This window comes from Peromyscus leucopus, chromosome 9, assembly GCF_004664715.2.
Source record: "Peromyscus leucopus breed LL Stock chromosome 9, UCI_PerLeu_2.1, whole genome shotgun sequence".
NCBI classification, from domain to species: Eukaryota; Metazoa; Chordata; class Mammalia; order Rodentia; family Cricetidae; genus Peromyscus; species Peromyscus leucopus.
In genome coordinates, this window is record NC_051070.1 from 99,199,057 (window position 1) to 99,215,711 (window position 16,655).

Below are 16,655 nucleotides of genomic sequence, written 5' to 3' on the forward strand. Positions count from 1 at the left end.
TCTCTCTATAATCCACATATTTTGGTTACCAGGCCTTTTTTGTCTACCCTCTGCTGTCCTGGCTCTCCCCTCCTCCCTCTCCTCACATGGCCCAGCTCAGGGTCATGTTCACTCTAGACTCTCACTGATGTCCTTGCCTCTGGCTATACTCTACCTATAAACTTTCTCTTCCACCATATCTAGGAGCAGTAATATCCTTTTTTTTCCCTTTCTTTTCTTTTTTTTCTTCATTCACTGATCAATTTGTTGACACTGGGAGCAATATTAGATGTCCACTAAAAACAAGTTAAATGCTTTTGAGAGTTTTCTCTCAGCTGTTGTTGTTTTTTGTTTGCTTGCTTTATTTTATTTTTTGACACAGTCTCACTATGTAACCCAGGCTGGCCTGGAACTTCAGATTCTCCTGCCTCTGCCTTCCCAAGGCAGGGATTGTAGGGGTGCACCCAGATTTTTCTCTGGCTTTTGTTTAGGAGAGGATGTTTTCAACGTGCCCACAAGTTACTCCTTGAAAGCATCAGTGCTGAGTTGGAAATGACCTCAAGGAAGAAGCCAAATCCTCAGCCTCCAACTCAGACACTTCTGAGAGCATAAGAGAACACTCAGCCGCTTCTTATCTTAACCCACTCCCTGTTAAGCCCTTTTGGTTCAGCTCTCCTTCTCCCATCTACTTCTGCCCCCCAATCCACTTCTTTAATTAGCCTTAACATCACCTGTAGAATGTTACCATACATTCCACACCCACTTCAAATGAAATGCTTTGGGTTCAACACACAGCAGATTAGCTTTGCTGGCTAACATGGCTAGGCAAATATCTAATTTCTAGTGTAACTAAATTTTATTCCAGTAGGATGAAGTAGACACATCAAAGAAAACGAAGTCTATTTCCATAATGAACCCATTGTCTCAGGGACACAGAACATCTGAGACTTCCTGCTTCTCTTCAGTAGAGATAAATCAGCAGTAGAGAAGGACAGGTCCCCTGGATAGCACTGTTATGAATGCTTGGTCTCCAAATGCTACATCATCCATATTGAGTATCTTGTTTCAGAAATGCTTAGGACCAGAAGTGGCTCAGATCTCATATTTTTGAGATATTTATATATCTGTAATAAGATGCCTTACGTATGGCACCCAAGACTAAACATGAAATTCAATTCTATTTTACCTTCTACCTAAAAATAAACATATACCATATTTTATTATTTTTTTTATGTGAAACAAGGTTTAACAATGTGGAATTTTCCACTCCTTAACACCATGTAAGCACACAAAAGTTTTCATGTTTAGAGACATTTTTGGATTTTTTTTTAAGGTTAGAGATGTTCAACACATAAAGCTTGGTCAACCCACTCTTCCATTCTCCAAAGGTATTACTTCAAACTTTTACCATTCTTTCCATCCCTCCTACCTCATTACTTGATTCTTAAGTGTGTGTTCATGGTTGATTCTAAAGAAGATAGAAACAGTCACACCAAGTCAGCTGTCAACTTTATGTCACAAGACAATACAGCCACCTATATCTAGGCCACCTATGCTTCATCTCCGAGCTCCAATAAAAGAAGGACTCATCCACTTGTTTTCCAGACCCACTTTCTCTTATTAATATGGACAGAAGGTTCTAGATCATTTTTTCTGTTTTTCTAATGTCACACATTGTGCTCCATGTGTTCCTAAATCAAAACAAAACCCATTGCCCTTCCCCTCACAAACTCCCTGGAATCATAATGCTCACTCACCATCCCCCTTCTTACCCACTATACTCTACCCTCACCACTGTTCCTGGAGTGATCGTCTGGGCTTTGAATGTTCAGGAGTGGTGCTGTTGACTATTGTCCCATTGGTTTCCACAATAATATACTCCCTGGGTTGTCCAGTTACCTCATGGCACTGCCTCTACACCAGAGAAGGATGGGGATACTAGGGAGAAATGTCTAAGTGACCAGAGCCAGGAGTATTTCAGGATGTGGGTTGTACCACACCAAGGGTGACACTGTTAACTTCAGCCACATTTGAGCTCTTTTCTCACCTGCTGAAACAAGAGTTCTTCTGCTTTAAGTCGCTCCAGCATTTCCTGTTCCATCATCGCTAATTCTCTCTCATGCTCCAACTCAATCATCTCTCTCTGTCTCTAGCAGTTGGTAAAAAGCAACAGCACACAACTTATTAGAGACCAATCTGTCAATGCAATCTCAGAAGCATCTCAACTACCAGCAATAGAAGAAGGGTTAAGAAAATGATGTTCTGTTCATTTGGAAACTATACATCAGTTTGGGGGAGTTTTATGCGTTAGCCAAACAAAGAATGCACAATTGAGATTATATGTTGAATACAAAGAAAAAAAAGTAGAAAAAGAAAACCAATCTACAGGCAAACATGTCAGAAAAAGACAATACTGGGAAGAAAATATTTAAAAATAAAACTGAAGCTTTCTTTCCATTTTCACTGCTCTCTGCATTCACATATTGTCCAAAGTGTTTATATAATAGAGATTTTTATAACAGAAAAACAAAATTGAACATAAAATTATAGACAAGATGAACCAATTATCATGCTATTCTAATTTCCTAAAAGGAGATCCATATTTACCAATTGCTCCATGGTCACATTTTCCTTGTACTTATAAATCCACAAGGCCAAATATTCAATTGGATCCAATGGGCGAACTCTTGCCACCTCTGCGAGGCCTTGAGTTAGGCATGTCCCCAGGCACCTCTGAAGGTATATCGACTCCATTTCTAGCTCCTAAATAAAATCACCTACAAAAGTTTTTCATTAGAGCCAAAAGTGTTCTGAGTAGGCACGGGTAAGAATAAAGTCAAGCTAAGCTGTGGTGGCACTCGCCTATAATCCCTGGACTCTGGAAGCAGGCAGAGGCAAAGCAGATCTCTGAGTTTAAGGCCAGAGTGAGTTTCAGGACAGCCATGGATACACAGAGAAAGCCTGCCCCCCCCCCAAAAAAAATAGAGTAAAGTCAAAGGAAGCTACCTGAACATTCCACCCTGTCACTAGTCATGGGTTCTTCTCATTAAGGATGACATAAGCAAGCTGGCCCCAGGAAACTCCAAATGGTCTACAAAATACTCTGTAGAAGTCATACCTAAAATAGCTTCTACATCCTGAAGGTTCTCGTTTAGTTCCAGAGTCAGAACTGGACACTAGCATTATTCTTCACAATGTGCCAAGTAATGCTGGTGCCAGTTAACACCTACAACATCCCAGGCAGTGGGCAGATAGGGAAGCAGACTCAAAGAGCTTAAGTAAACAGCCCAGAGCACTTGGCTAACAGATGAATGTAGGGTTTGTATCCACTTCTTGACCTCAGGGCCTTAACTCTAGTGACTCTGAGATGCTTCTCCTAAGCACTTCAATAAAACAACACAAATTGTCCAACTCTTCTTAAAGAAATCATGTGTTGTCAAAGCCAGAGAATACAAATTCAGATTCTAATAAACAGCATGAGGTTACTCATAATCTGGCCATAAACTTTAGGCTCACCTCAAGCACCTGCCTGTCATCATATACCCTAGGCTCTTACCCCACCAAATATTCTCCCATTCTACACACCACACCCTGCACTTTTGCATCTCCATAATCCTCCCTCTATTCTTGGAATAGAGCTCCTTGCCTTCAAGGCACAGACCATTTCTGGCTCTCTAAGTTTTGTCAACCAGTACAAGGGGGTTCCTCCTGCTTCAAATAGCTCATACAGCCCTTGTCATGCTGCCTGAGGGGGGAGGGGAGAGAGAGAGAGAGGTATGCGAGCGTACTGTGCATCTGTGTCTGTCTTTCTTCTAGAAGCTAGACTCCTCTAGGTTCCCAAAGAGTATTTTGGTCACAGGGCTAACACCACCATCTCTCTATGGTGGCAAGTGAGCATTTTGTGCCCACTTTCAACTGTTTCTCAGTCTTTTCAGATATGAAGACTGCTGCATGGCCTTTTCTGGGTTGATTTACCCCAAAAGAATAAGCAGGTGGAAAATAACAGGCCAAACAAGTGATTCTACCCAAGCTCAGTATTGTGACCCAATGAGTTTACTGGGGTTTCCCAAAGCAGCTAAGGTGAGAATATATGTCCCGGTGGGAAGGCTACTCATACTGCTTCATTAGAAATATGTGATGTGTCTGTCAGTTGCCTTCTAAACATCTGCATTTGGACCTATAGACTATCTCAGATTTCATATGGCATGAAAATAAGTAGAGGAGATATTAATGACAAATCAGTAAATACAAGATTAAAACTGAAATCCGTTCCCTTAGTAGCAGACAACAGGGGCTGACAAGCCAGGGAATCCAAGAAAACCTTCTGTGAGAAGTTGATATTTCAGCTAAGCTCAAGTTTGCTGAACAAACAGTGAAATTCACTAGGCGAAAAAAGAAGCAAGAACTCTAGCACCCAGAGGAGACAGAGTGCCAATGTGTCAAGACTTGCCTCTGAATCAAGGCATTTTTGCCTCTTGTAGACACTACCCTGGCCTGCAATAATGATAGGAGAGCAAAATTGACATTGTTGAGGGTGATGTGGTAACATCTAGGAATATCACATTATGTTCACCTTTGCCATTTTTTAATCCTATCTCAAAGTTGCAGTCTCAAGACTGTAAACTGACATGTGAATGCAGTGTTCACACCATTATTACCGTAGTCAGACTGGTATACCATACTGTGGAGTCTTGTGATAATATAAGGGAATGGAAATGCTCTCTAAAATAGAAAGTGGTTCCCTAGTGACTCACAATGCAGGAGGAGAAGGGTAGTATAGAAACTCCTTCTGCCACCAAAGGAATGTATGTATGTGTGAGTAGCCCTAAGAACTGGCGAGCTGATCTCCTACCAAGTTGCCGTTGGTGTCCTAACCACATAGAGAGAAGTATTATGGTAACCAATTGAACTGTGTCTCCACTGTGCTTTTTCAGTGGGAAATCCTCCAGAGATAAACTCAACATGTGGACATCTCAAGGCCATTTGAAGTTCAGTTACATAAAACATGGTAGATACTCCAGAAACAAGGAACCTTGGAGAGGAACAGTGGTTGTAAGGGGAGAACTCTTATTTAGGAGTTGGCCAGGGTCTATCTGGGTTTTCTGACCGCTGCTTAGCATTCTCAATTGGGGCTTGCATGAGGTCCTCTGTCATCTCTATAACACCTATTTCCTGGCCATGTGAGAAAATAATAGCCATCTCTTCTGCCCTAAGAAATGTTGTTTCCCAACAAACACCAGTACGCATCCAGCTCCACAGAAGAAAGTCCCTTCTCACAGAGCGAGCTGCCTCCAGGTTGAAGTATCAGCTGTGAGCCACTTCATGAAGGAGGTCCTCTTGCCAGGGCCTGGGAGAGAGGGGACCTGAGCAGCAGCGCTGGATTCGACACTTGAAACTACAGCAGGCCCCGTTCAATTTGAATTTCAGAGAAACGATGAATAATTGTCTTATACTATGTTTATGCTAGAAAGTAACCAGTTTACCAGAAAATAAAATTCAACCAGGCAGCCACTAACCTAGACACTTACCCCAGTTTTCCTATTGTGTGGATAGAGGGTGGAGAAGGGGGAGGAGTAAGAGAAAGAGGAGGAACCGGAAGCGAGGAAGGTGGAGAAAAAGTCACCCCGGCTCCTTCCAGAGAACTAACGCTCCCTCAGCTTTCGGAGTGAGACCCACAAGACTCGCAAGGTGTAAATTTGAGAATCGCTTCTGCAGAGACCCTAGAGGGTCAGTTCTAAGGACACCGCTCCAGCCTCCTTGGTGCGTGCAACTGACTCACTTCCTGCCACCTGCCCGTGAGTCGCGTCCCGTTGCCTGGCAACGAGTGCACGCTCGTTGGGAGAGCTAGGATTCCTTCCCCGACGGATAGAACACACGCACGAGGGGAGGGGGGGAGCTCACGAAGGGGCCAGGAACGCGCCATAGGGGAGGGACATGCATATGGGAGAACCAGATTTGCGCTGGGGAAGCACCGAGAAGGAGCATCAGGACAGAGCGATGGAAACTGGCAGACCCCGAGAGACAGAGACTGAGCGGCAGGGACCCTTAGATAGGAGCCCTGGAAAGTCAGGGGAGCCCCTTTGATTCCCGGGAGACAGTCACTCGTTGGCTTGGTAGTTTTAAGACGCCTTTCAGAGCCTACTCAAGCACAGGCAACTCCAGGTTGCCCAAAGATACCCTCCACCAGGCCCTCCTGTGCACTCTTCCCTAAATGCTGGTTAGTTTTTGTCAATGTGACAAAAGCCTAGGTATACCCGGGAAGAGGAAATCTCAAATGAGGAATTGCTTCCATCGTATTGACCTGTGGGCATATCTGTGAGGCATTTTCTTGATTTCTGATTATGTAGAAGGACCCATTCCACCATGGGCAGTGCCTATCCCTGGGTGGGCTTGGGCTGTGTGAGAAAGGTAGCTGAGTCATCCTGGGGAAGCAAACCAGTAAGAAGCATCCTCTTCAGGGTTACTGCTTCATGTTCTTGCATTGAGTTCTGCCTTGGCTTCCCTGACTGTAACCTGTAAGCCAGATAATACCCTCAGCTGCCCCATCCCAACCCCGATTTGTTTCTGGTCATGGTGTTTATCAAAGCAAAAGCAAACTAGGACACAGGCCTGGTGGTGTGTGGACCATATTGGGCGGGGGAGCAGGATTCCCCGAGTTCTCTTCTAACTTATATGGCCAGGGCATTGCTCATTGATAGAGGCTTCCATAAATGCAAGAAGAGGCACAGATGGGTCAACAAAGTAGAGCTGTTGCTAGCATCAGAGCCCTCGGACATATTTACTGAGTACTTAGTGTGTCAGGGATAGTATCTTCATAGGACTTGTCACTTTTAAGCAGTGTGGCAGTCACTCAATGACCCAGGAATGGATGTGTCCTGGGAAGGCAATTGGTGATTCTGTGCCGGAATTCTACACTGATAGAGGAGTAGGTCAGTGGCTAGGAATTGCACTGGAGATTTTATCTAGATACATATGTCTTGAATCTGAGATATTGGAAGTTGCATTTCACCAAGCCCATCAACAATTTGTCATCAGATCACAGAGCAGCAGGGGTTCGGAAAATGGTTTATCCACAGGCACAGAGAGAGGATGACCTGCCCCAATCCCCCAGCCTCCACACCTACCCCAAACTTAGTGACTTTAAACACAAATGTATACAGGGCTGACCCCTCTGGATGTTTCGTTTCCATGTCTTCTGGATCTTGAATCATTTGATCTTGAATCTTATGCTGCTTCTTTCTTCTGTCTTGTCGCTGGGCCATCCTCCACGGCTGGCCTTTCTGACAACCCTGGCAATTACAGCTCTGCCTGTGTGGTGGTTTCAATGAGAATGGTCTCCATAGTCTTTGAATGCTTGGTCCCCAGTTGATGTAACTGTTTAGAAAGTATGTCACTGGAGGTAGACTTTAAGGTTTCAAAAGCCCACACACACACACACACACACACACACACCCCTCCAACTTGCAGGTAAGAAGTAAGCTCTTAGCTACTGCTCCAGCACCATGCCTGTCTGCCTGTCTGCCTGCTGCCATGCTCCCCACCCCCATGATAGTCATGACTCACCCTCTAAAACTATAAAGCCCCCATATTAAATGCTTTCTTTTATAAGTTGTCTTGGTCATGGTGTCTCTTCACATCAATAGAAAAGTAACTAAGATGGCCTGCTTGTGTAATCCACTCCCTATCTCAAGATCCTTAATTGCAACTGCAAAGCTCCTTTTATCATATAAGGTACCATTCACAGGTTCCAGGTGTGAGAATATGGGCACCATTGGGACCAAGAATGTAGTGCTGGAACAAGCCTTCCAGATGGCTCCTATGAACACAAAAATTTAATTTGTTAGAGTTTTCTTACTTTCTGGCATAATTGTCTTTGGCTGGTTAGACTTTCTTTGCCCCAACACTGGAAACAACCTCTTCTTTAAGGATCTCTGGTTCTTTAAGTAATGAACAATATTTAATTCCCCTTTGAAGCCGGGTGTGGTGGAGCATACCTCTCATTCATCATTACGAAGGCTTAGGCAAAAGAAGCACAAGTTCAAAGCCACCCTAGACTATTTAGGGAGTTGCAGGATAGCCTATGCATAATGAGACTCTGTCTCATTTTTTAAAGGAAACACAAATAAATACAAGTGTGCTCAGAATGTACACTGCTTCTGGAATGTGTGGGTTTCTAGACTCTGATAGTAATGAGTGGTAGAACATATATGCATATATATATATGTTTTCTATACTAATATGTCTATTTATCCATCCTTAAGCTGAAAATAGGAATATGGAGGCTAGGTGCTAAGGATATATGTTGATAATATCTTGTTCCATAGCTCATGTTTATTAAATTCTTGCTGTGTGCCAGGCTGGATGCCTTTCATGTGATTAGTAGCTCAATTTGTCCTTTCAATATTATGAGGAATGTATTTTATTTCTGTTTTCCAAAGAACATCAAGACTGGGAGACACCAAGCAACTTTCTGAAGATCACAGAGCTGTTAAGTGTCAACAACAGCCCTGGTACAGATGTTTGCACTGCTGTGGCTCTGCTCTGGTTCACTGTTGCTCCCAATGTGGCATTCAGTCTCAAGCTGCATTATCTGTTACTCTTGACACCTATTAGGAAATCTAGGAGCATCATCTCCACCTAAAGTGATGTTGTGGGATAGCGTATCAGCAGTGGCTTGATAGGTCCATCACTTTCTTCCTTCTCTCTCCCTATAAAGTAAATGAGCCTCTGTTGTCTATGTCATAGACTAGCTTCCAACCTCACAATAGCACAGCTTGCTGTTTACCCAGAGTTTCTCTGTACTTAGGGGCAAATATGGGTTAGTTAAAAAACATTCACCACCCTTACTAATCACGGGCCAAGCCCTCTCAAGACTGATGATCACTAGGACTCATGGTCTGACATACTCCAGCTGCAAAACCTTAGGAAAGAAGCCTACCTGACTGCAGCGGCTATTGGCAAGTGCAATTTGGTTGGTTCTTTTAAGAAAGGTAGTGCTATGGATGGATCTTAAATGACCCCCAAAAGCCATGTGCTGAAGGCTAGTTTGCCAGTCTGCAGTGTTAGTTCCAAATGAAAATCCAGTTTCTCAAACTCCAAAAGGCAGTCCAAATGTCCAGAAACAGGCTCAACTTGGACTCTAGGAGGATTTCTGATGGTTAGATAAAAGCCAACATTTCTCAGGAATTTGTGAAGGCAAAACTGTTTCCCATATCACTAGCAGAAGGGACGCCTTAAAAGGCTTCCTGTAGTGCTTATTAGCATACCAAAGTGGATGCTGGCCCCCAGGCTCCCTCAGAATCACAGGTACCTGTTTCAAAGTAGCTCTTCTCACCTCCTCCCCTACTCTCTCTGGCTCATGGGCTTCCCCCCCCCCCCGCCCCCAGCTACTCATTCTTCTTACCCTGCTATTTTCAACATGCTCCCTCTGTTCCCCTCCCCCTTCCCACCATGCCCCCCCCCCATCTGCTCCTGCTTCTCTCCTGGTCTGGTCCAGTCTGCTGGCCATGTTCAGTCTACTTTTTTCTCTGCCCCTAACACACACACACACACACACACACACACACACACACACACACACTCACACACTCACACACACACACACACACCCGTGCTCTGGACTCTTCCAGATGCCTCTGGCTGTTCTCTCTCTCATATCTACAATAAAAACCTTCCCCTTAACCGTACCACGGAACTGCCATGTGGTCAGTTTACAGTTTATACTTGTAGCACTGTTGGAGGCTGATGGAATCTTTAATGAGTAAGGACTATAGGAAGAAGGTGCATCACCAGAGGCATGCCCTTGAAGGGAATTGTATGACTCTGACCCCTCCCTCTCTACTGACTTTTCATGAGGTGAGCAGCTTTGTTCTAATGTGTTCCTCCCTACCCTGAAGTTTTCTCTGCCTTTCCAGAGGCCCAAAACCAATGAAGCCAAGTGACTATGACCTGAGAAATCCAAAGTCATGGGCCGAAGTAAACACTGCCTCATTTAGTTGATTATCTCAGGCATTTCGTTATAGCAACAGAGAGTTTACTAATATGAAAATTGGCACCATGAAATCGGGCTCATTGGTTTGATTACTTGATAATGTGCTTCAGAAATCTTGGGGATTTGTGGAAGGAATTTTGAAAAATTTGGAGACACCAGCCTACAATGCTATAAACTGTGGTGTGCCCCCATAAAGCCTGCCTGAAGATCAGAGGAGAGAGTCAGCCATTAAATTAGACACAGAGGTCAGGCAGTGGTGGCACACACCTTTAATCCTACCACTTGGGAGGCAGAGCTCCATCTGGATCTCTGTGAGTTTAAGGCCACACTGGGCTACGTGAGAGAAACAGAGCCAGGAAGTGGTGACACAGGCCTTTAATCCCAGGAAGTGATATGGCAGGACATAGAAAGGTATATAAGGCATGAGGAAACAGGAACTCACTCTCTTTAGACTGAGAATTACGTAGAGCTAAGAACTAGTGGCTGGCTGTTCGGCTTCTCTGATCTTTCAGCTTTCACTCTGTTTTTTTTTTTTTTTTTTTTTAATAAGACCTTTTAAGATTCATATTACAATAAGCAGAACTTGATGGGCAGTTCTCACAAGGGCTCAGAAGACCAAAGTACCAATAAGTAAATAAACCGACGATAAGATTCCTTGATGGTGGTTAAGAGGAGGGTTTTATTGTAGATGGGCAGGAGAAAACAGCCAGAGGCATCTGGAGAGTCCAGAGCAGAGAGAGAAAGAAGTAGTCTGCACATGGCCAAGGGACTCGAACTTGGTCTGCCACCCAGAAGGCCTTGAACTTTTGATCCTCTTGCCCTAGAATCCTCAGTAACTGGAATTTTAGGCCTTCACCATCAGGTTTGACCTCCATTTTTCTCAGAAATATGTATTAATAATTTGCCCTTCCAAGTTTTTTTTGAGAGAGGATCTCATTCTGTTGTTCAACCTGGCTTCAAATTCTTTCTTAATAGAATATCATTTATTTATTTGTTGACAATTTCACACATCTAATCAATGCATTTTGATTATATCTAGCACGAATTCCTCGTCCAACTCCTCCTGTATGGCTCCAGCACAGTTCTCTCTCTCTCTCTCTCTCTCTCTCTCTCTCTCTCTCTCTCTCTCTCTCTCTCTCTCTCTCTCTCTCTCTGTCTCTCTCCCCCCCCCCACTTCTCTCGTGTGTGGGGTCGGAGTATGTGTCCCTCTCTTCCTCTTTTTCTCTTTCCTTTCCTCCCCGTCCTGAAGTGAGCTACTCTTACCTTCCATGTACCCTCTCTTACAATGTTTGGCCTCATTATAGGTCGAGAGTGGTGGGACCAAATGCTTACAGAGCCACAATAAGCTTTTCCTTCTGTAGTTGATGATCTCAAGTATTGTGTCGTTGTAATAGAAAACTACCATAAGTGTGATCTAGGAACACCTCATGTTTGTTCTGGAACAAATCTGTTGTTAGAATGGACCTATTTTAAAAGGCGGATCGCATTTGTAAAACGGAGGATCTGGTGTTTCCCAGGTCTGCAGCATGGAAACTGCCTACCTGAAGAAGTGTTTTGGAAACAGCCTGACCCAGGCACTGGCAGAGGTGGCAAGCGTGCGGCCCAGTGACCCAATAGAATACTTGGCTCACTGGCTTTACCATTATAGGGATGTGACTAATGCTGAAGAAAAGGTGCGTTTGTGTACTGGGCCTGCTTGGGAGGGCGGGGGCGGCTTGCTCAGAACAGCTCGACATCCAAGGCAGAGTCCTGAGCTGCCCTGGAGAGTTTCTTGGCTCAACCACCATGCGAGGATTGCTTAGTCCTAGCTACCTCTGATGTCTGAGGACTCTGAGGGTAAGGAGAGAATCTAGCTCAGAGAGTTTAGAGTTGGGTTTGGAGCTACAGGCTAGCTAATCCTGATAATAGGAAGCAGTCCAGTGGGCCTGGTCGGTCCAGGTCTGTCTTAGGTAAGGGAGGGTTCCCTGTCTAAGGGGTGGGACCTGATTTGTCTCTGTCATATTACCCAGAAAAGGCAAGAGGAGGCACAGCTAAAGGAAGAGTACGACAGGAGCCTCAAGGAAGGGAGAATGGCCGAAATGGTGAAACAAGAGGAAGAGCAGATTCAGCAGAGGTGTGACAAGTGTCACCAGGTAGGAGGGAAGAAGGAAAATCCAGCTCAGCCACCCTGAGGCGGGATTTCCAGGAAATCCTCAAGGCACCTGGCACTGGACCGAGCACACTGAGGCTACCCTTGGCCAGCCTCTCCCTCACAGCTGCACCTCAGGCATAAGCCAAGCTCATTGACATCTTGTCCATAAAATACTCAGCAAAAGAAAAATGAAAAAAGCAAATTTACTTTAGATTTCAGAAAATGTCGTGAATGTGAATATGACTGGCTTTAAAAACTTCAGATTTGAATATTCTTTCTTTCAAATTTCTTGAAGCCCTTTAAAAATAATCCATATTTCTCAGAGACCAAATATAATTCTCAATGCATATATTACATAAAGCATTCTACTTAGCATTTTATCTTTCGATTATGAGTATTTATGTGTGCCCTCTACTATATTATTACAAACATCAGTTATTGACTCCAAAGAGTTGAAAGCAACTCTCTCTTCCTCAGTTTGGCAAGCAGAACTTTAGTCTCCCACAGTCTTTTACAAACTTCTAAAAATTGCACCATTTTACACAGTACCTGGTTAGAGAACTCTCTTCAGTGTAATATTGGGATTGACACCAGATGTCTTCTTAATCATCAATATCTCCTTAGACATCATCAATATGTCCTTAATATCCTTAGTGAGGTCCTCTGCATTCACCAGCTTTGCTGTCCCAAAGCCAACTCAGAAGACACTAAGCTTGTTTACATTTGATGCTAAGATACTCAACAATCTAATACACTCTTATAACCAGTGGGCTTATTTTGTAAGGCTGAATGTCTTGTCAATAAATTGAAAGGAAGATACACCAGATTTAGAAGTCTGGACTACAAGGTAAATTCAAAGCCAGCCTGGGCAAATAAAAATACTAAAGAGGTGAGACCATATCACTCAGTGTTAGAGAATCAGCTAGTATGTACAAGTGCTGGGTTCAATTCCCTAGAACAAAGAAAGAGATTCACTATGTAGCCCAGGAACTTACTGCAATCTTCCTGCCTCAGCCTCCCAAGTGCTAAGAATTACAATCACAAGCTACCATACCCATCAGGAAGTTGGTTTGATAGTACTTTTTGACAATCCCATGAGTCCAATCCATGCACTCCAAAGTAACTATGAATATGGGTGAATATATTGCAATATATTTTTGAGTAGCCCCATTGTGTAGGTCTGAAACTTGTACTTTGTAGTTGGCCACATTTTTCAATATTAAAGGTTGAACTGCATGAAAGGGAACTCACCCTCCAGGGTTTATTCTTTGAATGACTGAAATGGAAGAGATGAGGACCTGAAGCTTTACCCACCAAACCATCTCTTCCACCCTCTCATCATTTTTTTTCTGGGTCTGTCATGCCCAGAAGACAGTGTTCTACAATGTTCCACCCCTTCTTTCTGATCTTACATTCTTTCTACCCACTCTGCTGCCTTGGAGGAGGTGATAGAGCATTAAATAATCAAGTCACTTATTCTCAGCAGCTTTTCCCTCAACTTCAGGTTGGATCATTTCTGTTGCTCTGCCATGGCTAGCATTCTATCTAGGAATTTCCATGATTATTTTCTTTGCCTTTTGTGTATAAGTGGCTATGTATGTATGCATACATGTGGAAGTCAGGGGTCAGTCTCAGATGCCATCCATCTTGTCTTTTTTTAAGGTTTATTTGTATTTATTTTATGTGTATAAGTGTTTGTATACATTTGTATAAGTGTGCCATGTGCATACAGGATGAATGGAGGCCAGAAGAGGGCATTGGATCCCCTGAAATTAGGGTTACAGATACTTGTGCACATCCATGTAGGTGCTGGGAAGTGAACCTAGGTTCCTTCAAGGGCAGCAAGTTCTCTTAACTACGAAGTCATCTTTCTAGCCCTCATCTTGTTTTTTGAGGCAGGGTCTCTCACTGCCTTAAAGCTTAATGATTAGGCTAGGCTTGATGATGATCATCCCAGTGAGTTGCAGGGATACCTGTGCTGGCTTCCCCAGCATTGGGATTACAAGCACACACCACCATGCCCTTTTGGGTTTTGTTGTTGTTGTTTACTTCATTTTTGGGGAACAAACATGTCCTCCTACTTACACAGCAAGCTCTTTATTGGTTGAGTCATCTCCCCAACCCCTCTATATTTTTTTTTAGTGCAGCTATACTTTTCAACTCTTAAATTCCTGTTTCCTTTTTCTTGACTACCTTAATTTTTACTTATTATGCCTGTGTTTCTCCCTTATAGTTTTGAAAGTATTTAAGACTACTTTAAGTCCCTCTCCACTATTCCCATCATCTGTGACATTCTGAAGTTAATGGCTCATATTCACCTCCTTCTTCATCTGTCTAGTAATTTCTATGTGTATGCTGAACATTGCAGTTGATGTTTTGTAGAGTCTGGAGTGCACTGCATGAGGTTTTATCTGCAGGCTGCTGAGTCCCTGTGCACCACTTTGATCCCAGCAGGTTTGATCTCATGGATCTCTGCAGTAGGTTGATTTTAGCTTTGTTCTTTGTGGGTGTCCGGCATTAAAAACAGCAGTTGTGTATTCTTGGTATCCCTGTGTTTAATCTCTAAAAACACCTTCTCTCCTTTGTGTTTTGTCTTTAGGAACTGCTCCCTGAAGCTCTTTCCTCAAAGACCCCAGCCCTGCAGAAAGACAAAGCACCTCTTGAGAAGGAGACTATGGGACAGACATCTCAGCCAGGTGTCTCCAGTGTGGCTGCAGAAATGCCTCAATGGGTTTTTACCTCTTGAGAAAATGGCCTGCAAGAGGAACTCTCACTTCAGCTAAGATGGAAGTGACTGAGAAGGAGGCAGGCATCTACAGATGCTCTGGTCTGCTAACCATGAATGCCTTTAATCATGTGAAGTTTTAGATTAGCATGAATGTCTTTAATCATGTGAAGTTTTAGATTAGCTATTGGATAAAAATTAATCCAAAACATGAATTAAATACAGTAAGTCATCAAACTGATGAGGCTTTTTCCTCCTACATTATAGGATGAAAGCATGACCCTCTCCCATACCCTTCTTTTAATTTTTTTAAATTTTATTTTATGTGCATTGTTTTTTCCATGGGTGTCGAGTCCCCTGGAACTGGAATTGCAGACAGTTGTGAGCTGCCATGTGGGTCCTGGGAATTGAATCCAGGTCCTCTGGAAAAGGAGTCAGCACTCTTAACTGCTGAGCCATCTCTCCAGCCCCTCCCATACCCTTCTAACTTCAGCTGTGCTTTGCAGTCAGGGCTCTGGGAATCCATACAGATGTCATGGAGGCTGCCCATGGTACTAATAACAGGTGTTTTTCTTCACCCTATGTCATCACTTTAGAAAATGTTTCCATCTTTTTATTGTTAAAGCAAAAGACATAAAATTTACAGTTCAATGACCTTAACACATTCATATTTACAACTATCCCTACCAGCCAGCATCCAAACTCTTCCTTTACCTTGTAGGACTGAAGCTCAGTCCCATTAAATAACTCTATTTTCCCCTCCCCCAAACCCTCAAAACCATCATTCTACTTTGTCTGGGTTGTTTTAACTATTCCAAGTACCTCATATAACTGGAATCGTGTGTGTGTGTGTGTGTGTGTGTGTGTGTGTGTGTGTGTGTGTGTGTGTTTTCATTTAGCATTCTGTAGTTATCCTTAGGTTCTAGTGGCTAGAATTTAGTGCTTTTATTTGTCATACTATGTCCTCAGGGTTCACTCACCCCGAAACATGGATCAGAATTTCCTTCCTTTGCTGTGGGATGTTCTGTATGGCAAATGTGTTGCTCTGATTGGTTAATAAATAAAACACTGATTGGCCAGTAGCCAGGCAGGAAGTATAGGCAGAACTAACAGAGGAGAACTGAGGGAACAGGAAGGCAGAGAGAAAGACCTGCGAGCTGCCATGACAAGCAAGATGTAAGGTACTGGTAAGAAACGAGCCACGTGGCAACTTATAGATTAATAGAAATTTCTTACTTTAAGATAGAAGAAGTAGATAACAAGAAGCCTGCCAGGGCCATACAGTTTATAAGTAATATAAGCATCTGGGTAATTATTTTATACATGGGTTGTAGGACTGCGGGGGCTTGGTGGGACCTGGAGAGAAGCTCTCCAGCTACATTCCTTCTTAAAGCTGATCAGTATTCTACCCTAATATGGAATGCACAGAATGTAAGCATTTCTGCATTTGATCACGCAGTATGGTGGCTTGTGGATATGAGAAATAATTTAAAAGGAAACTAACATGATAGAGAGACTGGGAATGTGACTCATCCAAGATGGTTGCTATGTTTTTTGTTTGGGTCCCATGGATGGATGGAGGTAGTTTTTCCTTCAGTATAGGACATAAGAAAAGTGGGGCATGCTGAGTATGTGGTACCTATGAAAGGGACAGGAGTGAGAACACCACAAAAGAGAGCAGACCTGAGATGCTATCCCTGCCCCAGACCCAAGAAAAGCCAAGACCCCAGGCCAGCCTTGGCTTCTCTGGAAGATGCTAGAGCAGAAAGGAGAATTGCTATTTATCTGAAGGGGCCTCGGGGCACACACACACACTCTCTCTCTCCTTC

The 16,655-nt window shown here is 43.5% G+C and overlaps 2 protein-coding genes across 6 annotated transcripts in view; one reads left to right on the forward strand and one right to left on the reverse strand.

Moving 5' to 3' along the window:
* Window positions 1-5,803, reverse strand: part of Dydc1 (DPY30 domain containing 1) — a 25,962-nt gene extending 20,159 nt beyond the window's left edge. For 2 of the 3 annotated variants that reach the window (XM_028854970.2, XM_028854969.2), the window contains exons 1-3: window positions 5,508-5,758; window positions 2,587-2,756; window positions 2,027-2,128 (exon numbers count right to left, since the gene is read on the reverse strand). In XM_028854970.2, the coding sequence (XP_028710803.1) occupies window positions 2,027-2,128; window positions 2,587-2,733 (249 nt within the window). In that variant the 5' untranslated portion in view covers window positions 2,734-2,756; window positions 5,508-5,758. Of the gene's footprint in view, window positions 1-2,026; window positions 2,129-2,586; window positions 2,757-5,507 lie in introns of all 3 variants that reach the window. The other variant, XM_037208690.1, reaches the window with a different exon arrangement.
* Dydc2 (DPY30 domain containing 2) lies at window positions 5,651-15,067 on the forward strand. 3 transcript variants are annotated; one of them, XM_028854971.2, is made up of 5 exons: window positions 5,651-5,739; window positions 8,418-8,489; window positions 11,488-11,643; window positions 11,980-12,102; window positions 14,701-15,067. In XM_028854971.2, the coding sequence occupies exons 3-5, from the start codon at window positions 11,497-11,499 to the stop codon at window positions 14,845-14,847; spliced, it is 417 nt and encodes a 138-aa protein (XP_028710804.1). In that variant the 5' UTR covers window positions 5,651-5,739; window positions 8,418-8,489; window positions 11,488-11,496; the 3' UTR covers window positions 14,848-15,067. The 3 variants fall into 3 exon arrangements, with proteins under 3 accessions (XP_028710804.1, XP_028710807.1, XP_037064586.1); XM_028854974.2 differs by lacking the exon at window positions 8,418-8,489 and having other exon boundaries at window positions 5,653-5,739; XM_037208691.1 differs by lacking the exons at window positions 5,651-5,739; window positions 8,418-8,489 and adding an exon at window positions 8,541-8,936.
* The last annotated feature ends 1,588 nt before the right edge of the window (window positions 15,068-16,655 follow it).

Coding starts and splice junctions, on each gene's coding strand:
- Dydc2 (XM_028854971.2), top strand. CDS start 11,497: ATGGAAACTGCCTACCTGAAGAAGTGTTTTGGAAACAGCCTGACCCAG. Junction 11,644..11,979: donor TGACTAATGCTGAAGAAAAG/GTGCGTTTGTGT, acceptor CATATTACCCAG/AAAAGGCAAGAGGAGGCACA. Junction 12,103..14,700: donor GGTGTGACAAGTGTCACCAG/GTAGGAGGGAAG, acceptor TTTTGTCTTTAG/GAACTGCTCCCTGAAGCTCT.